Source organism: Falco naumanni, chromosome Z (genome assembly GCF_017639655.2).
Source record: "Falco naumanni isolate bFalNau1 chromosome Z, bFalNau1.pat, whole genome shotgun sequence".
NCBI lineage: Eukaryota > Metazoa > Chordata > Aves > Falconiformes > Falconidae > Falco > Falco naumanni.
This window is the reverse complement of record NC_054080.1, coordinates 43,358,450-43,384,862: the sequence shown is the minus strand read 5'-3', so window position 1 is coordinate 43,384,862 and position 26,413 is coordinate 43,358,450. Positions and strand designations below refer to the sequence as shown.

At 35.8% G+C, this 26,413-nt stretch overlaps 1 protein-coding gene across 1 annotated transcript in view; it reads right to left on the bottom strand.

Annotated features, from left to right (window-relative positions):
- Positions 1 to 6,121: 6,121 nt before the first annotated feature.
- RASEF (RAS and EF-hand domain containing) overlaps positions 6,122 to 26,413 on the bottom strand; it is a 36,240-nt gene continuing 15,948 nt past the window's right edge. Inside the window, exons 4-17 of the mRNA XM_040580776.1 lie at positions 25,976 to 26,071; positions 24,828 to 24,905; positions 24,242 to 24,357; positions 23,327 to 23,395; positions 22,358 to 22,442; positions 20,517 to 20,608; positions 17,533 to 17,767; positions 16,352 to 16,489; positions 16,108 to 16,255; positions 15,071 to 15,152; positions 13,665 to 13,779; positions 12,691 to 12,810; positions 11,600 to 11,676; positions 6,122 to 9,819 (exon numbers count right to left, since the gene is read on the bottom strand). Of these exons, the coding sequence (XP_040436710.1) occupies positions 9,711 to 9,819; positions 11,600 to 11,676; positions 12,691 to 12,810; positions 13,665 to 13,779; positions 15,071 to 15,152; positions 16,108 to 16,255; positions 16,352 to 16,489; positions 17,533 to 17,767; positions 20,517 to 20,608; positions 22,358 to 22,442; positions 23,327 to 23,395; positions 24,242 to 24,357; positions 24,828 to 24,905; positions 25,976 to 26,071 (1,560 nt within the window). The 3' untranslated portion in view covers positions 6,122 to 9,710. The remainder of the gene's footprint in view (positions 9,820 to 11,599; positions 11,677 to 12,690; positions 12,811 to 13,664; positions 13,780 to 15,070; positions 15,153 to 16,107; positions 16,256 to 16,351; positions 16,490 to 17,532; positions 17,768 to 20,516; positions 20,609 to 22,357; positions 22,443 to 23,326; positions 23,396 to 24,241; positions 24,358 to 24,827; positions 24,906 to 25,975; positions 26,072 to 26,413) is intronic.

Sequence of the window (26,413 nt, the reverse complement as noted above, 5' to 3'; positions counted from 1 at the left end):
ACACAAAATGATCCATGTACGTTGCCCATTTAAGAAGGACAGATTTTATGCCCGTTGCAGCACTTCACTGCTCCAATTACTCACATTCCTCTTCAGAAAGCACAGCTATTCTGTGAGAACTGTAGCGCTCAAATGGTCCATGAAGTCTTTAGGAAAGACACTACTTATTCATTGGGACCACCTTGAAACCTAAATCACTCATGCAGATCTTGAAAGAGGATCATTCTGAGGCCCTTCTATGCTCAAATGTTGATGCACCTTTCCAAGTAACTACAGAATAGAATGCAAAAAATATTACAGTACCTTTGCCCAGGGAAGTGGTCGAGTTACCATTCCTGGAGGAATTTAAAAGACATGGCACTTAGGAACATGGTTTAGTGGTGGACATGGCATTGTTAGGTTTACAGTTGGACTCCATGATCTTAAGAGTCTTTTCCAACCTAGATGATTCTATCATTCTATGTACAAGGTAGCTGAAAGCACTTTGCAATAAAACACTAAAAATACTCCGTGGGTTTCAAAAGCAAAAGTAGTTCCCAGTACGTGCTTAGCAAGATACAGCCTTGGATTCAGAGCAGACTTACACTGAGGAAAAGATGACAAGAACACTGATGTCACTGTTACCTTCTATGAAAACCACTATGTGAAAAATCCCTTTAATTTTTTAAGGGAATGAGAGTAGTCACTGTTTCACATGCATATATGCACATATAATACATATATATACACATGCATGTGTGTATATAAAAGAAAAATGAGTATATATACTCTAATATGTATGTATAAATAGTCATATATATTTATATACACACACACCCCCAAGCTGATTTTCCAGAATCAGAATGTTGCCGTGCAAAAAGGGTTTACTTGTCACGGCTTAGCCTTACACTATCACTTGTGTTTGGTCACTTCATCTGACTTCATCAAATAAATGTGGGAAAAAGTATACTTTTGTGTATTTGCTGAAATCTCTCAGAGTAGAATTTGTGTCATCTATATAGCTTTTTTCAGATTGCCACCAGTTTGACCAAGGACAATGGTTAAGAACGGGAAGAGTTACAGAGTTGGCAAGGGTTCATTTAGGATGCTTGTGGTCCACAGCTCTGGTTATACCTAAGTTTAATGTTACAGCTCTGATAGGACCAGAACAATGTCTATAGTTTTGAGTAAAATAAAGTCTAGCAGAAATATATTAGAAAATACCAATTACTATACTATGTTACTGTTATTCACAGTTCGGAGTTTAGATTAGACTTAGCTAAAACATTTCACTGAATTGGTACTTCTATTTTTATTTGCATCACTTTATATATCTAATTTAAATACAGCACTGTCTGCTCTCACAGGCCTGGTTTTCAGTTTGACATCTTTCACACAGTTAATTTCCTCCACTGTTTTATCTTAGAATGTGCATCTTTGGTATACAGAGGTTACATGAGTTTGTTTAGTGGAATCAATCCAAATCTCAGGCACTTTGACTTAATTCAGTTGATAAAGGGAACTTTTCTCATAAATGTACTGTAAAATGCCTGAAGATCTTCTCTGACAACTGCAATAAACAGTTATCTCTGTAAAGATATGTCTGTGACATGAAGAGAACAATTCCCCAAGAACTACAAAAGGAAACAGTCTACAGCAATGGATACACTAAAGCAGAAAGCTACTTTCAGGGGGCGGGGGGCGGGGGGGGAAAGCCATGAGGCAGTAAGTACTCTGTTCTAAATATAGTAGCTTCGGCCTTTTTTCTGTTTTCCTGTACCTTAAATGTTCCCATTGCTCTTTTATTCTGGTGCAAACAATAACACTTCTGCACATGGAAATTCACAGTTGGAGCTGGGGAGCATAAAAAATAAGAAACTCATATGGAGGATTTTCTCCATTCTTTCAAGGATTCTATGCTTGATTCTGCCTTTGATTTTTATTTTTGTTTATTTTTTTTTATTATTATTTTTTAACTTTTTAAAAATTTTTAGTTTATTTTTTTAAAATTTTTAAATAAGTTCAAAAAAAGACCTTTAGCAAAAGGAAACCAATAGCAAGTTCTTAGCAAAGTTAGCAATTATTTCCAAAAAGTAACAGAAAAGTGTAAAGAGAAAACTACGAGGTATTTTTTTTTTTAGTTGCCATGAGAAGATCAACTTTCATTGCTGCATATCTCACTTTCCTTGGATTACAACACTAGTTTATGAACTAGAATTCCCCGCTGACCAAAATGTCAGTAAGAAGATATAGGCCCTTAACGTAGGACTATAAATTGTTTCTGATTATACGCTGATAGAATCAGGTATTAAATATGGCTAAACATTTCAGTTTCAATAATAATTTTTAATTTGTACAAATTATAAAGAAGGCAAAACTACATTTTAATTCATACTACTTTTATGGCCACAGGAAAAATAGGTTATAGAAATAAGGGAGGAGACTATCTAAAGAGAAAAATTAATATGAAAATTAATTTTTGTATCTTTTTTACTAGCTTTTTGTTCTAAAAGAAGGGAATTCAGGCTTTGAAGAGACACACCCCACCCAACCCTTCCAGGGCTTACTGCTCTGTGGCAGAAAGCAGTACACGTTCATGCCAAATGTAGCTCCAGACCCAATCACTAGTGAAGCCATGTGTAAGAAGAATAGGAAGGCCTTGCTGTCACACTATGCCTGCTGTCCCAAGGCACTCTTTTTCTGTTGCTCTAACTCCAATTAAATCGGAGGTTGATATACATGAGAACATAACATCTTTGCGAGCTTCAGAGTAGCTACAAAATACAACTCAAGCAAATCTAAGTTTCCTTGGGAACTGCCAAGGAGAGGTCAAAGTTTTGCTCCAAGCCTAGAAACAAAAAGAGATACACAGTGTACTGATAGCCAGTGTTACTCTAAACTCATCTCATCAAGGAGCTCAAGGTGTCAAAACTTTTCAAGGACAGATGTCAGCAGTACTCAGGAAAGCAGCAGTGTTCAAAGCCTAGGAACACACATCATAGCAGTTCTCCCAGTAAATCTAAGGACTAACTTAAAGATCCATGAAGTCTCTTATAGGTTGTTCTCAGCTACCATACTTTTCACTAAAATGGAGTACACTTGGTATTTTGAGTATTGTACTTATTAAGAATGTATCTCTGAGAAGACGCCAGGCAACAAAGTGCTTGAAAGTTCCTGTTGGATCAATATGGATGGCCAGACCCAACGAGTTGTTCTGAATGGAGATAAATCCAGTTGGAAGCCAGCGACAAGCAGTGCTGCCCAGGGTTCAGTACTGGAGGTGGGGGGGCAGTTCTGTTTAGTATCTTTATCAATTATCTGGACAAGGGGATTGAGTGCACCCTCAGTAAGTTTGCAGATGGCACCAGACTGGGGGGAGTGTTGACCTGCTGGAGGGCAGGAATTAATGGCCCAAGGCCATTTCTATGAGGCTCAACAGGGCTCAGTGCTGGGTCCTGCCCTTGTGTCACAGCAGCCCCACACAGTGCTACAGGCTGGGGCAGAGCGGCTGGAAAGGGCCTGGTGGGAAAGGGCCTGGGGGTGCTGGTCCACAGCCGGCTGGGCGTGAGCCAGCAGTGTGCCCAGGTGGCCAAGGCGGCCAGCAGCACCCTGGCTGGTACCAGACACGGTGTGGCCAGCAGGACCAGGGCAGCGATGGTCCCCCTGTACTGGGCACTGGTGAGGCCGCACCTCGAACGCTGTGTTCAGGTTTGGGCCCCTCGCTGCAAGAGGGACGCTGAGGTGCTGCAGCGTGGCCAGAGCGGGCAGCGAGGCTGGTGCAGGGTCTGGGGCACAAGGCTGACGGGGAGCGGCTGAGGGAAGTGAGGTTGTTTAGTCTGGAGAAATGGAAGCTCAGGAGGACCTTACTGGTCTCTACAACTATCTGAAATGAGGTTGCTCTGAGGATTGGTCTCTTTTGCCAAGTAACAGTTACAAGATGAGAGGAAATGGCCTCAAGTTGCATCAGAGGAGGTTTAGATTGGATATTAGGAAAAATTTCTTCACAGAAAGTGTGGTGAAGCATTGGAACAGGCTGCCCAGGGAAGTGGTTGAGTCACCATTCCTGGAGGTATTTACAAGACATGTAGATGCAGTGCTTAGGGACATGGTTTAGTGGTGGGCTTGGCAGTGTTAGAGTAATGGTTAGACTCAATAATCTTAAGCGCCTTTTTAAAATTAAATGATTCTGTGATTCTATGGCAACCTCAGGTTGACAATTTTATCTGAAGCAGCTTTTAATCTGAGTTTTGGGGCAGTGTTTTCTTTGACATATGTATCCCTAGGTATTTTCTGTTTGAGGTCTAGAGTGCTACACAGGGCATATTTGCAATAGGCTTATTACTTTTGGCTGCTTTTTTCTTTTCTTTCTAACCCTACCAATACCACATATTAGTGGTGAGAGACAGAGTGGTTAAAGTATCTCTGTAAACAGATACAGCAGCATAATTTTAATACTTATTTGGGACACAGTGAGGCACATCTCTCAGCTCAGATAGTTGATAACTGTTCCTTGAGGCTAAGAAGTTGGAGGCAGACAGAGATAGAGTGGTTGCTTCACTCCTGTATGCTGTTGGCCACAGAAACTGGTGAGCCCTAAAAACAGTAAACTGACAGGTTACCTCAAGCTTGCAGATGCTATGCTGGACTACTGCTCATAAGCTCTGACAAAAAGAAAATACACTGAAGAAAAATGGCTATTGAAGCATATTTTATTACACAGCAATGTGTAATACAGAAAATGCAGTCCCTCTTAAACATATGTATGTACAAAATTACAGTGAATGCTGTGATCTGTAGTTTTGAGGAAGAACAAGCTTCATGAAAACCACAGTTTTAGTTGTAAACAGTATAAATTAAAGTTTCAAAAGTTTTCACAATTTAAAGCCTTATTTATATAATATACAGACTTTTAATAAAAGCTGGCACATGCAATTGGCACTGAATTTCTTCCTCATACTAGTAAGAAAATACACTTCTGTTTCAAATACTTCACTTTATATTCAGTGGGAAATCTTCACAGCTTGGGTTTATTTGTTACTCACCCACCTAATAACTAATATCCTAGAAACTGTATCTATAGCCATAACTCAAATACCAGAGATGGTAGAAAAAGGAATTCTTTTACAAACTGTGTAATACATTTGAATCTACATTCCACATATCTGAGTCAATTTTATTTTTTACCGTAAGAAAAATTTTCTCGCAAAACAAGATAGGTGAAAAAAAAATGCATTACGATGAATATTGATGTTACCAGTCCTAAAGATACCAGTAAGAAAGGATTATGTCTGATAGTAATACAGCAGGAGAGAAATACTAAAATAACTAGTGCTGTAAAAACCTTCCCCAATCCGTAAGTATCCTGGACAGGGTCAGAGTGATAGCATTACATGCTATATCAAATCTAGCAGGGGTAGTGGTAAAGGGCATTTGAACTGCACATGAGATATTGGTCTATTTCTTTAATTGCCTAATACAGTCAGAAACATCTTGGAAATAGGTTTCTTTGTAATATAAGAAAGTGCCTTGACTATATGAATTGATATCTCTTTGGTTTATGAATTAGTGATCTTTCACCGAAATCTTTTTTCCCTAAAAAGTTACCTAGCACTGTTGTACAGCAGTGGATTGGGGAAAAAAAGAAAACCTCTTGAGGAGGATCCGTATATGAACCGATTGCCTGCACTAGCACAGAACCTATTAGCTTAATTGGGGATTTGCATGGGTGCACATCTACATGATGCTCCTTGCAGGAGTGGCCCTTAGATATTTTCCTTGGAATATATTTTAACAGGCTATGGCATTTAAAACTGTAATTTATTTTTCCTAAAATAATAGAGGATTTTGTAGTTAATACAAAAATAATTACGCAGAAAAATACTTCAGCTATGTTAGGCCATAACAGTACTTCTAACTGTACTGCAGCTTGTCTTATGAAGCTACTAATGTATGCTAAACAGGCACAAAGTGGTTACAAGAACTTATGTGATCAAAACATTTTCAGAGTGTCTCACAGAATTTATTGCCTCAGAAACATGTACTATGCCACAATTAAAAAAGGATAAAAACAAATACAGTATTAAATAATACTTCCAATGTCAATGAATAAAAATAATTTATTTGCAGATCATGAGGAAAAACACAAAAGGCCTTTTCTTTTAAAATAAATACATGTATTAAGGGAACACATCCACTAACTAAAAAAATAACTGTGCAATTAAATGAATAGTTCTTATGTACTAAACAAAACCATAAAAACATTCAAAGTAAAATAGTGCAACTATGTTAGAGCATAAAGCTGATGTTTGCCGTTTAACATTTTAGGTAGAAGGCAAGGTAACTTTTCAAAGCAAAACAACAGAAAACTTCACTATATTAATTATTTCCATTTACAAATACATGCTTTAATTCCTGAATTTAATTTTTTTTTTCAAAGTTATATTGTTTTAACATGAATTCTGCATGGTATCATGTGAATATTCAGACTTGATGGAGCTGATCATCACAGGATTTCTAAAACTAGTTCCAACTGAGCTATAGCTACATCCCCATTTGGTAGTGCTTTTTTTAGTCATTTAGACATTGACCATAACACTAGTCCAAGGTAAAACTTTGATAATTGTTTTCAACCCTGAAACTTTTTTAAAAAACAACACTGTTTCAATTTAAAGTTGCCTTACATGACACAAAAATTACAGAGCTTAAAAAAAGGGATTCAATTTATATAATTGGGCCAAATAAATCACGAGAGATTTTGGTCATTTAAGTAAATGAAAAAAAGCACCCAAAGCATAAATCACCAATCCTGAAGACAGAGAAAAATAGGTGTAAAGGCAGGTCCCTGAACTCACATCCTTCAACCAAGCTCTTCAGAGGCATGTACATTCACATGACACTCTCTGTATGCTAATAATCTTATCTATGAAAGTAATTACTGCACATGCACACACACTGCTAACTCTGGGATGTGGAACCCATATTTGCAAGTCTTACCTCACAATGTCATTATACCAGTGAAGATAAAGCCACGGGGAATCTTGGCCTACAGATGCTGAAAGGGGAGTTACCAATACGGCAGCCAAACTCTTCTTGGTATCAGGAGATGATATAATGAGGGGAAACACCTACAAATTTGTAGTCATTTGGGAAACTGAGGTTGGACACGGAGAGAAATTTTTATCCAGAAGGGGACAGCAAGCATGAGAACAAGTTGCCTAGAACAGTGGTCATATCTCTGTCTTTGATGAGTTCCGCAGCCTGGCTAGCCAAACCCACAGCCAATCTGATCTAGGGCTGAAAAAAGTCCATCTCTGCTTGGGTGTTTGGGAGGTGTGACAAAACCACTTCCAGAAATCCTTCTTGCAAACAACTTTGTGATTCTCTGTATACAACAAAAATGTTTTCCTCATGCAGGTGTATCAACAAGGTTTCGGCAAACATATTTCACCTCATTTACTGCAGGCCAAGACCACAGAGCTGGTAAAACACTTGTGGTTCAGAAGACACACATTGAACACTGAGCCTCAGTCTAAGCCCTACAATTTAACAGAAGTTAATAACACTGAAAGAGCAATATTTTGGAATGTAAGGAAAAGCTTATAACGATGACCTTCTCATCCTGAGAAAACGCAAATGCCTACATGTTGTAAACTTACTCTTCAGAAACCAAGCACTGGATCATCTCCTCCTCCTCTCCTCCCTACTGCTGCAGGAAGAACTACCTTCAAGTACAACCCACGTTATCTCTACTTCCATTTCACTCTTTTGGAGAGAGAGAAGCTTTTTACACATAAAGGACACAGATGAAGCCCTCATCAATGCACTCAGTTAAGCACAGTTTTCTCCTCAGAGAAGCTAATCACAGCTGTAATTTTCTTGTTTAAATACAGGGTTAATAGTAAACTATACATATGGAACCTGGCATATTCCTGATATGCCTGCATCTCCTTCATTCTCTGCCACCTGCTCCAGCTAATTCTCAGGACTACAGTGAGGCACTTTGTATTGTTGGGTGGGAAGATGCTACAGCCCTAAAGTATCCTGCATGGAATAGAGTGTGAAGATTCCCTTAGTACTTGAAAAAGGACACGAAATGTGTTTTCTCTTCTAGAACTGAAGTACAGTATAGTGAAATAAAATGTCTTATTCCTTCTGGCATTAGATTTCTCTATCTTGTTAAGAACAAGCTTTCAGATAGTTACCTGAGGATTAAATGCTCTGATCTAGAGGTTTGAAATGGTGCCTAAAAACACTGCTCTTCCTACTTTAAAACTGTACGTTTTTTTTAAATGACGAACCATCCTGTTTCTGAGAACTCCACACTTTATACTGATAACACAGCACAGGCTATAGGGTTCAAACACAGTGCTGATAAAATGCAGTAACAGCTGCTAGTCATATGGGTTGCCAATCAGTACATAAAAATTTATCCGAGGTTGATTTACTAAGCTAGGTTTCAGCCTGGAGATGTTTTGCTAATATACACAGAAAAGACTGAAATGGTTTGCTGGTGTTCAAGGGTCCCTAACTCATTCTGATCAAAATCAGGGAAAGCTAAGAATTGGATCACAACTGTTAACTGTAGAAATACCTGCAATTTTTACTACACTGTAGGACTGTTGGGAACTATTATAAGCAATACTGACTCAGTTTTTAGAGATGCTGACAGCTAAAGCTACCACTCACTGGTATGTTTCTCGGAATTTTCCTAAAATCGGGCAAAGGAATTCTTAGTTGTGGTTGCTGTTCATTTCAGGGACTTCTTTTAATGAACAGTTTGTACAGATGCTTGTGCATGTGCAGCAATTCTTTCACCTGCAGATTTAAAACCTAAAAAATGCATAAAGAATATCCATTGAAACAGACTCCTCTGTACCATTACAACCCCTCAATTAGTGTCTGAATGGAAGACATTTAGAAAAAAAGGGAAAAATTACAAACCATATCTCTCTGTAACACTAATAACAACCTAGTCTAAACAAATGGGCAGGTTCAGTAAACCTACAGGTATTACAGTCTCTCTCAAATTTTGAACAGTAATGGTCCGTGCACATGTTCGTTTCACTTTTGAGCCAGTAGGATCAGATGTAAAGTCTACTTCTCAGGTATGAATCAAACCCCAACTCCCAAAATTAAATAAATTCTAACTCACCAACTTGTGCAAAATTATACCAGAACCCCAGGTACCAGCCACACTGTCTTCTCCTGTCAAGAGACCATTCTGCTTCATGCCCTTGAACTTAGGGTTTACATGGACCTAGGCAACCTTTTAATAGTTTGAGTTTTTCTTGGGAAAAGTTTCATCAACAAATAACTTAAGGCCTTCAAAAAAAAAAAAACCCTAGATAAGCAGAGAGATATTAAATTAACTGAAGATGCTATTTTTTCTTTTCCTATGAGTGATATATGATATTACCATGTTCTATACATAAGAAACAAAGAAACAAGCAGGTAAAGACAGTAAAATATATCATAATATTTTATGCGGTGACTACTATAGCACTGATTCTGAGCTCACTTCATTCACTTACTTAGGAAAGGTGAAATCAGAGCCTATGGGCAAGTGCACAAATATCAATGAGCAGAAAGTAGAGTCTGGATTTTTAACATGATGTGCAATTTCTAAATACAGAGATGTATAAATCCACATAAAAAGAAACAATATTGAAATCCTTCATTATTTTCTTTTTAAAATACACAAGTTATTTAGGTCAGGAAAAAGTATCTGTCACTTAAACATTGCAACAGTTTTTCCTGAGCGTCAATTTTTTGACAGGTGTCCCAGCCAGGCTAGTTATTGACCTCACATCATCTTGATTATCACTTCGTTTTCGCACTTCACTGTAAAAACCAAACAAACAAAAAATGCACCCAATTAATACATCTCTATTCATGTTCACTGTTCTGTTTCTCCCAGTACATCTCACAGAGAACACCATCACCTATTGCATGGTTAAAGCTATGCTTTTTAGTGCACAGAACCAGTATGTCTTTTAAGTTTCCAATTTGAGAATCATATCAATATTTCTATACAAATCATAGTGATAGAAATGTAATGATTTCTGGTATGTAATATCTCCACAATGTACTGTTTTCCCTTTCCTTTTCTTTTTATTTAATTTGTTTGCTTCAGTATATTACCATAGAAACAGAATATATTCATAGCTGAAAGTATAAAACTAAGTAACTGCAATTTCAGGTATAAATTTACCATCAGAGAAAAAATCACATTGTTGGATGTTTTATTATAAATGCAGACTTAAAAGTTGTGTAAGTATGAGCGATTATTGATCTGTATTCTTATTATAGGCCCCCTAGAATGTCAAACACCAGCTCTAAGATTTCTTGCTTTGAAAGGTTCTTTCAAAGTATACAGATTACTGACTTGAGTAAAGGAATTGCAGAAAACCATTCCATACCAAGGTTCTGGGTAATGCCTAGACCATCTGAGGTCCAATAAGCCTTGTGAAGAAAAACATTTCCCTTTTTTTTTTTTTTCAGATTCTGAAATGAGAGGCTCCAAATGCCAAAACAGTCTATCCTTGAAACAGTTAAACAAAGTTATCATGTTTAAACATTAGAGATAATTTTCCAACTGTGACTGTTATATAATTGTCATATCTATGTTCTCTAATTTCAGAATCCACTGCTGCATTAATGGCCAGGTTCTTGGACATAAGTCATTTAATAAATCAGTAATTAACTTAATATCGACATTGACAGACAAATAAATGCCTGTGATTTTCCTGAAAATACAGGTGCTCTTGAAAGTCCCACGCAAAGAAGCAATGAACCTCTCTAGAAAGCCAGTATTTTGTATTCAAGCCATGTCAATTAGTAGCATTTTAACAATGAATGAACAAATACTGAACAAATGTCAAAAAGTTTGATTATTGCATTAGGCTTCTGCAAAAATCACATGAATACGGTTTGTAATTCTGGCCTTGAGCTCCAATATTAAACTGAAAAATCAGAGGCTGAGGATTCATTACATACTGTAGCACTTCAAAATTATATGGTAACCACCAACAGTTTGGAAAGGTAGTGGAAGAGTAATGTTTGGCTCACATATTATCACAGAAATACCAGATTGCTAAATGAATATAATCAGAATTTCTCTTTTAAATAATTTAGAGAAAGGGATACCAAAGAAAATATGTGGGATTAGAATGGCCAGTTGTAAAACTGAATATATAATAACATACGTTAAATAATTAAGAATTAATTATACATAGAATTATACACATATGAAATTAATTTAAGAAAGAATTAAGAAAGTAAACCCATGTACCATTAAAAAACATAATTCATTCACCAAACGGGTTTTTAAATTGTGAGGCCCCCAACTGAGCTTTAATTTAAATATAACTTATTGAGACAGCTTTGTAACATTTGCAAGCAAACATGTTACTTGATTAAACTGAGAATAAATCCTGTCTTGCATTTATCTACAAAGATTTAACATGGTATTCTTTTTTATGCTTTGTTTGCTGAATTTTATATTGGTACATGTGTGTCTTTTAAATGTACATGTGTGTCCATATGTATGCTCACATATAATGGTTTTTTTATTAAATATACTCAGATGTGTTTATTCGAAAATAGAAACATAGCTACTTACCGAGCAAGATGAAGAACTGCTTCTACAATATTAGATCCGTCTTTAGCACTTGTTTCACAGAACAGTGCATTATAAGTCTGTAAGTAAAAATAAAATGTTACACCCACTAATCTGAAACGGTTCCCATGTGAATATGTACATTCAATTACAAATGGTTTCCTCAATAATACAAAGAAAGATGGCACACATTTAAATGAACATGATTTCTTCTGGTACTCTTAATTCTTCAATATATTCACTTTAGTACTGTGAAAGAAAAGCAGTAATTGCCTTTTAATTGCACCTTTTTTTTATATTCCATATATTCTGAATTAACAAACTGAATAAAAACACATCATTGTCTTAATGTCCAACCTCTATCTTCTTGTCCACAAGACTGCAAAATAGGAAGAGTTTCTAGGACAAGTTACTGAATCCAGCTTGTAGTTACTCATAAACCTCAGCATCTGGTATTCTAGGTTAGCGAGAAATACCGTTCCATAAGTAACATGATACCTGCCCCAGTATAATCTATCCATTGTGCAGGCACTCAGCAACACAAGACTAAAATTTCTACATTTTTTTCTGCAAAATATGGGAAATGTGCATCCTTTATCCCCCATAAAAATACCTGAAAAAAACCAACTTGTCCATACATTTAGCAGACAGTTCCTTTTCCCTTTCTGCAGATATGGCAGAGATACAAGATAGTCTCTTGAAGATGAAAATACTCCACTCAAAATCTGGACAGACACAAGCCAAGTGAAAAGCCTCATATGCTCAGTAGTGTGCTTCATATTTGCACTGACAATTTCTCTTTGGCAATAGAAAAAAATCATAGTCTTCTAGTTCATCCACTTTTTCACCATTTAAAGACTGTGAAGACTACCCCAGCCAATAATGAACTTCAGCTTAATGGCCACCGAGATGTGATTTTAGCCCAGCAAACACCATCAAGATAGGATAGTCTTCTTGAAAAGTATCTATGAAATCTAATTACTAGATTTGAACAAATGACCAGAAAATTACTTTTGTTTACTAATTTTTGAGATGGTCTTCAGATTAAAGTTCTTAAGACCATTGTATACTAAAGTGGTAGACTTGGACTTTACCATAGCCAGCTTTTCTCCATAGTTTATAGGCACACATTTTTGCCCATGTTCTGTAACAGCTTGACGGAGATCTGCTTTGTTTCCCACCATCATAACTGGAATATTCTCATGAGTTGCATCCTGTAAAGAGAATTTTATTTCCTTATTGCTAGAACACTCAGGATACAAAAAAATTAAATAGCATCATTATGTCATACTGATTTCCTTCCCACAAAAAAATCTTGTGCACTATCACAAAAAATGAGCAACTATCAGTCATGCTGACAGCTTTTCAAGGGCTAGTTCGTACTTAAGCAGCCAGCTTGAACATCTGCCTGCAAAGATGTGCTTCCATTCCCATAACCTTCCTTGTTTCCCAGCAAGAAATTTCATGTGTTATCTTAATCGAATGGAAATGGTTACGGTATCCAAATGCTGTATGACAAAATTAATATGGAAAAAATGACCACGTCCTATACCATGATTAAAAGAAATGGCTTTCAGATGATGAATTAAAGATTGTGCTTATCAATTTCCCTCCTATTAAATACCTCTGATATGAAATAAACCCTCTTTTCATTAAATGAAAATTTGTATTCAAATAAACAAACAAGAAGTAATAGTAGAAAGAAATAATGAAAAGTTCACTTGAATTACAGCTAATCTACAGAATCTAACATATTGGTTTAAAATGCAAAGACTCCAAGGAACAGTCAAGCCATCCACAAAAGGGTATCTGAAGTGGGCTGTCATGTTCATTTCAAAATGAAGTGAATGGGAAGAGTGTGATTACATGATACCCTTTTATACAAAAAGATGTATCCATTTTAACACTGAGTATGTCAGGATACATTTAGGACTTCCATGTAGCTTCCACTGCTATGAAAGTCTGCAGTCTGGCTAATTCCAATATACAGATTTTCAAATTTTATAAATAATAAGGTCACAAATGCAGCAAAACCTAAGTATATGTTGTATAAACTTAAGGGTCTTACCTCAATCATATCCACCCATTCTCGCACATTAAGAAAGCTTTTTTCACAGGTTATGTCATATAGCAATAAGACACCATCTGCTCTTCTGAAGTATGATTTAGCAATACTTCGGAATCTTTCAGAAAATAACATTTGCATAAGGCCACATTATTAAAAAAGAATTCCATTTAACATCATTAAGAACACAGCACTACTTTATTGCACTACTGAGTACAATTATCTCCACATTACAAGATGAGTTTTCTCGTAGCTTTTCATAAGTAGTTCCTGAAAACTGCTGATGCAGGTCTACAAATGCTCCGTAAGGATCCACAGGATTCTATCCTAAACAGCAACTAGGTTTTTTGGTATCAAAACAATCTAAAGTGCATTTACCAAAAAAATAATCTGCTTCACGCTGAACTTCTGATTAGGTGGAAAGGCTTCTTCACTTACACATAACTTTACGGATTGAGTGGGTTACTCTGTCACATTCGAAAAAATATTAAGCCAACAAACTTATTCCAGGAATGAATCAGTTTCAGTCATCTTTTCCATTAACATAACACAACCTCCTTAACAACCAAGTACAGCAACTAGGTATTTACATTATACACTGAAATATTATTCACAAATTTATTGTGTAGGAGGAGAATGATTGGGCCTCTGACTACCTACTTCACATAATCACTCATTCAGGCAAAAGTAAACACACACAGCCCAATACGAATCATGGTCAATGAACAGATTAAACTGACTTCCAAGGTGTTAGAATAACCTCTTAATAAGATCCAAAAGCTGTCAGCAAAAAAAGTAATGGCTCTCAAGTAAGGATGTCATAAGATTTTGAGGAAATTCTACACTAAAATTTGAAGACCCTTGCATATACATTCAACAATCTGTACAGTTTTGCCATAAGCATTTTTAAAGGCTTTGGGAAGAAGTTTTCACACGCTAAATACAATGCAAATCAGGATCAGGACTTTCAAGGAAAGAAGAGGAGAGAAGGGTGAAGAGAAGGAGGTATTTAAAATAAAGCCTGCTCAGAAAAAAAAAAAGCTCTGTATGGACAAAGAAAGCTGAAGACTAAAAATGGAATAAACAATGTAGATCTACAGCATCTTCTTGTATTGCAAGAGTGATATATGGATTTAAAGTTATTATTGCTGTGGTGAACCTCAATTATTTCTTTCTGCAGAAAGGATTACCCTAGGCACCACCAAAGCTAACAAATAAACATTCCATCTCTGTCTTGGGGCCTTAGCAGAGCAAAATCACATCTGTTTATAGACATTTATATACGGCCATACTGACTTACTATAAGGCCATACAATATTCAGTGGAATATTTTTCACTTAGATGAAAAAAGGCAAATATCTTTTAGAAACAAAAAAATTGAAATTACACACGTGCAGAGAATCACTAACCTTTCCTGCCCAGCTGTGTCCCATAGTTGTAGCACAGTAGGTTCTCCGTCAACAATTAGCCTTTTCATTTGAAAATCCACACCTGAAAAGAATAATGTGTGTAGTCTAACAAAAAAACATCAATAACCTTAAAAAACCCAAGGAAAATGAAGTTATATGCCAAATACAACAGTTACTTTAAAATTCATCTCTTAATAGATGATGAGATTTCATTCGTTCACATAGCCTTGAAGTGCAATAATTCCCTAATGTATTAATTTGTCTTCAGAAAAATATTTGAAGAAACATTTTACCCACACATCTTCCCAGAAGCATTGATACAAATTTGGCATTATCACCAGCAAACAAGATCTCTCTCTGCTTTATTTTGCTAAATAGTTTTATGGAATAAGAGAAAATGTTTTATAAAACAGACTTTATTTCTAATGTTAATGAGGAAAAAGATAAATCAGAACAAAAATCCTGACTCAGAGGTAACAAAACAAATATATTAATACAGTTTAATTGGAAGACAAAATTTCAATCTTTGGAATCAGTAAGACAAGTCTATTAGCTGACAGCTACAATAACATACACAAGTCAGTCAGAAATCCCTCCAGGTGCATTTAAAGCAAAGCTTCAATAACACTTTGAAGAAATGGAGACAAAAAATAGTATGAAAGACATCAAAGTATAGTATGAAATACAAAGGAAATAGGAAAGCACTGAGAAGACAAGCAAGCAATGAAAAAATGGACAAAGGATCACACACACATTCTAAGTCCATTAGACTGAAATTCCATTTTCTTGTGCTTTGTGTTGTTCAGAAACAGGCTTCATGCTTTGCAAAGAGAAACTAAATTAGAGCAATACCCTGTTATCCACTCAAAACAGCAGTTAGGTACTTCCAAGCTTTAGTATTCAGTTAGATCTCACAGCCTAAGAAATTGCATATGCATATTCAGGAAATCATGGTAAGCAATCACAGAGGGTAACCTTTTCACCCACTTCTGCAGAACAACAGAACTCACTTCAGTACTAGGAACAACAAACTATACCTAGGGTTGCGCTGGTATTGCCTCGAAATTCATTCTTGCAAAGTCTCATAAGGAAACTGGATTTTCCCACTGCTGCATCTCCAGCAAGAACAATCTTGTAAGCCTTCTCTGAACTGGGGTATTTTGGAGTACATTCAGTTGCATCTGACTGAAAATAAAAAGAACTCCTCTATTTCAATTCATATAAAAATATTCTCCATATCAAACACTTTTTTTTTTTTTCCCCCCTTAAGAAACTGGTTACCTGAGGGCTGAGAGCAGATATGTATTTCCTTGTTGAAGCAATTGAGCTGCTTCGACTTACTGGTCGTGAGGGCTTCCAGTCTAATACTGTACTGCTGTTATCAGGACTGTATGCTTCTTCATCCCTGATCTCTGGAACCTGAAAGTGTAAGTTAGTGTGTTACCTACACTGAGAAAAGTATGCTTTTTCAGAAAGGCCCAGGTAACACCAATTAAAACATTTGTTTTAACAGTTTGGATTAAATGGAGATAAAGGACTAAACAGAACTCTGCAATTCTAATCAAAATACTGTGATTATTCTCTTCTTATTCACATTTGCTGTTTACTATACCCTATATTTGGTCATTAAACATGTTTGCTGTTTGGCATACATGCTTTCAGTACAGTTTCCAGATGAAAAAATTAATTTCCATAAGGAAAATTTCAGCTTATAAAATAATTACAATGAACAAATACTTTCTTTTAGAGCTTATTTTACCAAAATTAAGAATTTCATTACAAGACATTACTGTCTATGCTATTACTACTCAAGCTAAACTAAATACAGCACAGCTGTAATCAGAATTATTCATAGCATTTTCAACTGCAAATAAATTAAATGTCTCTACTAAACGAACAATAAAGGACCTGTTCCAAAAAAAAAAAATTCTGTTGTGCTTGATACTAGTCTTGCTATGTAGTCATAAGTAAAGCTCTCCATTTTATTAACAATAAAATGAACACAATAATACCTCCCTAAATTTGTAAAAATCGCTGAGACTTACTATGTCAATGTATGCACTAACAGCATTCTTTTTCTCATATATGTGATTTTTTCATTCCCTGCCACAGCATAGTAACAGAAAGCAAACAGTAAACTATTTATATTGACAGTGTCTGCTTTTTAATCACTAGAAGATGGGCTTCTGTGTGCATGCTGTTTAACCTTCGAAAACCACATGTACTTCAAAAATGAAATTATTCTCTCAAAAATCTATCAAAAAAACCATTTTATTTTAAAGAGGAGTAACTATCAATCTATTCTCAAAAAAGTTGTCACTGATCTTATTTAAATGCATATAACCCAAATACTTAGTTTTAACTGACTTACGGACAAAGATTCATTTTATTTCAGAAACAGGAAACCAACATTGTCTCCAACCAAAGGTCTTTCTCAGAGAGGGAGTAATTCTGGCACTTACATCTGCATCAGAAGCATCACCACCAAAGCTTTCTTGCATACACTGTGACCTTTGAAAAATCCTTTGATGCCTGTACTCCACTTCTGAATCATACTCATTTGAATCTCTCAGGGTTGACAAACCACTGTCAAAACAGCTCTCAGGTAAGCTGTCAACTTCACAGTTTATCCTTTGCATAGGATCACACAGGGCTAAAGAATCATAATCTTCATCCACACAAGAAGAATGAGATGATCTAGTAAGAAAATATTGCAGGAGGGAAAAAAGAAAAGTTATTCCACAATTGGTTTTCTCAACAAAATCTGAGCCATTCTGGAACAGTCAATACTTAGAAATGCCAACTACAAAGTTTAAGACACATATGGGTCTATTTTGCCTTTCTAAATAGTTACTTTTTCAATCATTTCTTTTAGAATGCTCAGATTAAATTATATAATCTATGTTATTGATGATGACTTCATGAGCCTCGGTAGGCATTTATTCATACACAGAAAAGTCATTGTTTAATGACCTTGACCTACTGTATCTAATTTAAACGAATGCATTTGCTCACAGAGGCACACAGGCCAGTAAGTAACAGTTGTAAATATAGAAAATAAGGTAACCAAGTTCAGGAGATCAGTAATGGTGGAACAAGTCACTGAAATGTGTTTTGTTGCTGTTTGGTAGGCTACACCAAACTTAAACCTTTACACAAAAGTCCTTTCTTTCCCCTCACCCTTCCTTCAAAGGCCTTTTCATTATTTTTTTTTTTCATTCTGGTTGCTGTAAGATATAAAAATACTTAAATGGATGCAGCGATGACAGTATGGCTTACAGAAAAAAACAATTTAGTTTTTATTTATGTAAATGAAACTACAGAAAAGAAAGATAAAAAGATTATTTTAATATTCACTCTATTAAAGAAGTTTACTGTGGCTACAATCCTTAACTTACTCCTGCAGTAAGACAGACAGGCACAAATTTAAGTGAGGTAGAAAAGGTCTCCAAGACACAGCAGAGAGAACGAGTTTGGCTCTGTCCTGTTGGGAACTAATGTGAAGCACTAAACTGCTAGAACAGGCAAGGTCAGCATCAATACTTGTAAAGATAGTTTACTGCCAGAGGTGTTGGGAGTTCCCAGTGCAATGGCACACCGTAGAAGAGTACACTGGGGAGAATCCCTAAATTATGAAGCTGTTACTGAGTCCAATATGATTCCTCTCTGCAAGTGGCCAAACAGGGGTGACAGAGGCATCATCGACCAATGCAACAACATTCAGATTCATCTAATTTACATCCTTTCAGGCTAATGAATAATCACACGAATGAGTGTGATCTTTACTGTGGAATATCACAGCATCCATGCTATTTGTACTCATGCACCTACTAGCCTATACCAAACCACTGAAATACAGAGGAAAGGTGCATGCTATAACAAAGTTAAGCTTGTCAGGCATTCCCTGAAATAAAGGTCTTTAGTATTCAATTTTCAATCTCACTGAAGCATGTATTCAGTGCTGGGAATTTCATATGTGCTTAAAGCAAGTTAGACCAAGATGTATGATACAGCTGAAAAAAGAAGTATACTTACTAATGTAAATCACTTAAAACATATTAGAATGCAAAACAGTGTTTCTTAATGCTGATCTGATGCCAGCAGACAGACAAAGTACTGAAAATTAACAGGTCTGGGGACATTCATATCTCCTTCCATCTTTCAATACTACAAAGTCACACCTGTTAAGAGCCAGTTTTATTCCTGCCACATAAACTTTCTTCTAAAGCAGCTTGCATTTCTCATTTTTGTAGGAATACAAAGATTGCACCATGTGGCAGGTACTAAAAAATATTCATAGAGAAGGACATCACTAAGCCTTCAGAGAGGTTTTAGTTATCCCTTCAGAAAATTATTCAACATAATATGCAACTTAGTAGTGGATGCCTCTCAAAATTTGCAGTGTCCAACAGAGGGGAGCTGGTTTTATCTGCATTAAGCAGAAGGAGTCACTTTGTGACAAGCAAAACTTTACAGCCAGCAAACACATCTCACATGGAGACAGCAGAACAAAAGTAACACTATTGAATGAATGGGGATGTTATTAGTATGAAGCAGAAACTAACTTAATCCCTACCAAAGATATTAATCTCTGACAAAATGTAAAATACAGACTACTAAGAACTCTAATAGAGAACACACTATAGTTTGAAATACCACTGAAAGAAAAAGAAGACAAAACAAGCTATCATCTGAGTAAGGACACACATTTTTTTCGGTTGTTTTTTTTTTTTTAAAAAAAAAGTGTGAAAACATAGCATGACCTACAGCACTTGAGGTTGGATCCAGTGCCAGACTTCAGTGAGAGCCTCTGCAATGATCTGCGGAACCTCTGATCAAAGACCTACATCCAGTAAGTACAAAATCAAAGTAGCTCTGACTATTTGATATTTGCATTTAGATAAATAATCTGTGGCTCTTACCCCATTAATATTCAAGTGCATTCACTACTCTTGCATGTCAGTGTGAGATGAGGAACTTTATTTGTTGGAAGAATTAGGCCCACATACTTTTATAATAATCATTACCCAGGAAAATCAGACGTACAAGCTGATGTTATGACCAAAAATGTTTTATTTCATAAGTACTGAGTAAGCTAGCTAACAGAAGTCTTTTATAGTTTCTTGGAGACAAGAAGGGGAGGCTGAGAATCAAGCTACAGTCAAGATAAAAAAAAAAAAAGAAAAAAAAAAGAGTTCAAGACCAAAAAAGAGGCTGTCCACACTCTCTGTAAGTTCGTGATTTGCACTGAAAAGAAATTTCCTGGGCTTTCTGAAGTCTTTGAAAAGATTCCTATTGACTTCAGTATACTTTGTATCATATGCATAGTTACACATTCCTTCTGAATCAGACAGAACTATTCTCTGTTATTTGACAGTATTTTCTCTTCTAAGACAAGTGGAATGCTCTAGTCTTCTTAAACTCAATAAAAGCAAATGTGGCTTACCTGTCATACCGTGGGTTTAGAGGAGACTGTCCACCATTAAATTTAGGACTGCTTCTAGAAATGGTACTTCCAGGTGAGGTGTTTGCTAACCGCTGCAACAGATGCATAACAAATGCATAAAGTTTGATGAAGACAGTTTAAGCATCTGGATTTGTAATGAAAAAAGTGTGCATCAAAATTATTACTGTGTATTTTCATATATATCCAACTACTTTTTAATTAACCTCATGCTTTATCTAGGACTGGATATTAAAAGGCTCATTGCGTTTAGGCTCCACTGTTGCCTTAATACTGAACCTGCTAGCTACACTCAACCACCAAAGACAACAGAAATTCCAAGAGGATGACTTCATTTACTATACCTTAAGACTTTGATATTATAAACTTCGAAGAGTAATATGTAGGAAAATGGCACGCTGACTACTAAATTGAAAAGGGAAATGTCACTGGCTGAGCTAGTTTCAGTAGAGATACCTGCTAGTTCTTGAATGAGATAGCGGAGAGGATGAGAAATCTCAACTGATAGCACATGAGAGTATTTTATATGTTCTGCTGTCCCTCTACATGTTTATTCACTGTGAACAATTTCCTCTGTTTTCCCTGTAATCTTCCTCCTTTATGTTTCAGAGCATGGCAGAAGGAAATCGTATCTCTTTTTGCATCTACAGTGAGTCTCTGGTAACCTGTATCAGCAAAAGGCACTTGTGTTCATTGGTATGGTATGCTGGAAACAGGCAATGACCCCATTTTTCCTCCTTCCTGTCCAGTGTTGTCTCTGTGGGCCCATTATTCTGGCCCCATCCTTCTAAAACAATTAGTTGCTTGCCTGATAATGTTCTGGAGTTTAACAGGTTTCCCATTATTGCAAAATGGCAGCATAGAGCAGATTTTTTTGTAACTTTCAAGCCTTCCTTTCTCTGGTTTGGAGGATGGAGCGTCACACATTTTACAACAGATCCCTGTACAGTTGCAATAGCCCAAAAGTGCAGGAGGGCCTGGGAAGCAGGACCACAAGTAACAATCAGTTGAAAGGAACGTGCTCGAGCTTGTGGGCCACAAGCCCTGGTGATAAGGGACATGAAAAGTTACTGAAGAGTATAGAAACAGGGACCAAGTAGCAAGTTGAGACTATACAAGGAATAAGGTGGTCAGTTTGCCAGATTGCCCAAGGACGTGGGGTAAGAACTGCAGACATCGTTATCGTTAACTATTGCTGAATTGCTAAATAGCTAGCGTGAGATCTTCACGAGAGTTGCTACATAGTTATAGAATAAGGAAGTTTTGAACCTATCAGAGTAAGATGTAACAATTGCTTGTGTGTATATAATCATGCTATCAGGCTAATAAAGTGACATTTGCTTGGATCAAGCTGTGTCCCATCTCTCAGTCGCGGCACAAAAGGATCTGACTGAGCTTCCTATTATCAGCAGTCCCTGCTATTCATTTTCCCAGTGACATTAGGCTAAGACCTCGCTACTAAAAGAAAGCAGTTTTCTGAAAAAGTGTGTTTTCAGCAGTAGGGCACTTCCATATACACAATAGAAACATATTCCCTTTAGTGCAAGAGAAACCGCTGATTTATTCACCTCATCAGATACATTTGGCTACAGCATATTAATAAAATCACTACCTTCAAAAGCACCTCAGAAAGTAGCTGTGCTCTAAAAAACCTCCATTATTTTACATCACACAAGTAAAATCTAGCAAAATTTAACTACACAAGTGTATTCCCAAAGTGAGTCTACTGAATAAAACTCAATTTTCTGAGTATCCACACAAGTAAAAACACATTTGTATTTGGTGAGTTAATTCTTAAACCTCACAAAAATATAAATACATACCAATGATCTGTTGTACTTGCTGAAACTGTTTTCAAGTGCAGTTCTTAAACCATCATTGCTGTCATGAAGCTTTCTATTAGCTGATCTAACAAGGAAACACAGTTTAGTTTGCAGAAGTAAAGAAAACATTATTTAGCTTACCACAAATTAAAATTGAAAAATACAAATAAAATAAAAACTTCTGTGGTTCTTCCAATAAACACTAAGAGTAATGTGGAACTAGAAATGTGCTGTTTGTACACTCAAACAAATGACTGTACATGAAAAAAACACTGTGAAGTTTAGCCTCCAGTGGCAGCCTAGGAAACACTGTCTCACGTCTGTAGCTCAGCTGGTGGTCAGCTGAGGTAGGAATGGCTGCAGTAAAACAGCTACAGGGTAGTAGACTGCTACAGCCATTTCCGAAAAACAAAGTGACTATCCTTTAAGTATCGCTGAGGTTAGTCTTAAAGACAGGTGTGATTGAGCAGCCTGAAAGAAAGAATATGTTCAGGATAAAGAAATTAACTAAAGATATAAAAAACCTGTTCATTGTGACTCTGCTTGAAAGCAAAAATCTGTGTACACCTTGTATAATACTACACACAATACTTTCTAGGTAATGGTAAGACAGGGCGCTACTGGAGAAGTGAAGTCAATAGAAAAAGGAGCCAAGCAATAATGTTTATAATACAATGAACAGACTCAAATCTTTTTCAGCTTATCATAAAGAAATGAAAGTCAGTGAGGCTAAGAAAAGAAAGAAAAAGCAATGAAGATTTAGTGGCTCAGTAACACAGTGGAGTTAGCAGCACAATACCTTCTATGAGAGCTGAGCACAGTACCTCCTGTGAGAATTGAAGCCATTTCAGTATTTTTACTTGGTATTTTTTCCCAAATCTCATCCCAGCCTTTTGCATACAAAAACATTTACCCCAAATATGCTGGGAAAAAATTTGTTAATAAAATCCCGTATTACTAAGAACTTACTGAAGTATTTCAATTTGTCTTTCCAAATTATCTCTGTCTTCAGTATACTCTCGGATCATTTCTAGGTCTCTGGAAAACAATCCCAAGTAGTTATATTTTACAGGATATCCTTTTTTAATTTTTATAATTTTGCTTTTGGCAGAGGACAAAACTCAACAGTCAACAGTTATAAGAGGTGAAAAAATACAGTGGGGAAAACACCATTTCAAAATATTTCTGAATATTTCTGAAATATTTCAGTTTTTCTAAGTTTACATTTCTGCTGAATGTCAAAATGTTAATGTTAAATGTAAAATGAATGTTAAAAATGTTAAAAAAAATGTTAAAAGCAGTTTATGCAAAGTAAAATCACTTGGTAACTTCACTGACCTCTGCCACTGTATCTCAACAAAGATTGTGAATGAAAAATAAAAGATCCTCAAAATAACCATATGGACTGCCTCCTTTCCCCTTGAAATACCATTTGTGTTACCTGAAGATAACCACATAATCAAAATGCCATTTACACTCCTTTAATATCTAGAAGCAGTTCTCACTTATATTAGAAAAAAAGGTTGAGACTGTTGTGGGAGGCTTCCAAAGCCATTCTCCCTAATATTCATACAGATATTCATCTGAGTGCAAGTCATGGAGGAAAAAATTGCCTGATGCTGTAACTTTTATTCCTAACTAGAGTCCCAGTAAAATCAATGGGCTTCCTTGCAAGATTATGAGAGTTTGCATCATATCCTGAACTTGCTCTTTCAGAAACCTGGTAAGAAAAGCAAAGAGTAGTCATAGCATACTTCACATGGTGTCAAATGTGTACATTTATGGCAAATTTAGAAAATAACAGTTACCAACTTACATAGTAACTACATCAGACAAAAGATCTTTTTCCCCTGGTGAAAATGTAATCCTGTGGAAGTACCTTACCTCTCAGTGTTCAAAGTCTGATCTGCATACTCGCTTTTCAAGCTATCTAATTCACTCTGTAGAAAAGCTATATTTGTCTGTGCTTCTAAAAGATCTTTCTTAAGTTTCTGATTTTCCTTAAAAAAAGGAAGATATTAGATGTTAGCTGTCATAGTCACCTGCATAAAATGTTGACATACTATAACGGTAAAATAAAAATCATAAAAATCAAATAAAAATGAAACACTAGAATATCTGAGCATATAGGGGGAAAGCAAATGAAAGAACTTAAATCAATGGAGAAGTCAGTAAATCAGCATGCAAGAACCACTCTATTTTTATTTTTCCATTTCAGTTACACAAAAAGGGGACTACGTAATCTCAAGCTGTTTCCCAATGTTACACTTAAAATGTGTATGCATTTATATAGAACAAGGTTTTTTCCAAGTTAAGATCCTCATAGACTTATCAACAACTTTAAAAGTTTATTCTGTAGTTAACCAGTACTAAATGTAAAAAAAAAAAAATAAAAAAAAATATAAAAAGTCTGTATTGCAGAAGTTAAAACTGAAGCTAAATTAGTATGTTAATGATAAACATGTCTTACCAGCAACATATCATGTATTCTTTTTTTCAATTCAACCACATCTTCCCTGTGATTTACATTTTTGGATTGCTCCTCCAGCTAGAAAGATAAAAAATGCAAAATTAATATATGTTACTGATTTTTCTGATTCGAAGTACATAAAAAGTAATGGAAATCACATTAAATAACCCCTAATTTAGAGCTATTAAAGTTTTTAAACCCCAGAGTTTTCCAAACTATGTGAGAAGACAGCATTACTCAAAAAAACACTGGCTTTCTAAACTATTTTTTAAATAAATACTTAAAAAATGTTTAATGAGCATTTTGCACCCTGTAGGTGTTGAATATGCATAACTACTGACAGAGAAGCCAGCTACTGAGAAGACATAAACAGGTGCATCCCCACAAATGTAAAAAAAAAATAATTATATACTACTTCATCTGTGTAGTATTTGTAGTACAAGCTCTCATATTTCTTGTGAGAAATTCCCATTTCTACCAATGCTCTTTTAAGTGCAATTCAATATAAACAAAGAAAAATATATCCTCATTGCTCACTATAATTCTGGTAAAACTTATCATGTCAAAATTAAACCTGAATTACAAAATAACCCAAACCAATATTCATATCTGAGACTTCAGTTTACCTTATACTTAGGTATCAAATGAAAAGATGAGGCTGAAGTTAGGTTGAGACTAGTAATTTCAGTTTAAAATTACAGCTTAATCCCACATCTACCATAAACATTTGAGAGAAATGCACTAGTTGCTAAAAGGCACCATATTGCTGTAAATTATTATGTTTGGGTTGCCAATTTCATCTAAATCTATAAATTACAAATACTTAAGAGACAATATATTAGAAAATTTCTAATGTATCAAATACAAGACTAGGTAACTGCAGTGTTAACAGCTTGATGACCTACAAAATTATTCAGCAACAGAATTTGGCTAGCAGTTGGTCCACTTCCTAAATATTTCAGTAAATTATACAGAATGAATACAACAGCACAGAATGATAACACAACAAAAAAGTATTTGCAATTGTCATTTACTAATGACATTAACTTAAAAAGCTACAATTATGATTATCCATCTTGGGGAAAGCATTTCATAACATCAGCATCTCTTAAAACACTTTAAAACTTCTCGCCATGGCTTCAACTCACTTTTTTAAGTTTTTTTATTGTCACCTGAAGATCCCCAACTTCCATATCATACTGGCGCTTCAGCTCATTTAGTGCTTCTTCAGCTTTTCGCTTCTCCTGCAATATTTTTAATCTCATTAGAAGTCAAGATAGATTTCAAATGTTTATTAAAAAATGCATTCATTGGTTTGGAAACCACACACTTTTCCCTTAGATTAACATGTGCAATTTTGCCTTTCCATTACATCAAACTGCCCCTTTCTGAAGATCCATAGATTCTGATTCTGTAATAGTAGTCCATTTATAAAATATTCATAGAAAAAAAATGGTGAGGTGGAAGCAAAGATATGGCTCAGTTCAGTGTTTGTTACTCATATCATAGTCTCCTGTGCTCAACTCTCTCAATGTCCTAAAAAAGAACTGAAAAAGAAGTGTCCAAGGTTTATTTGTGTCTAAATT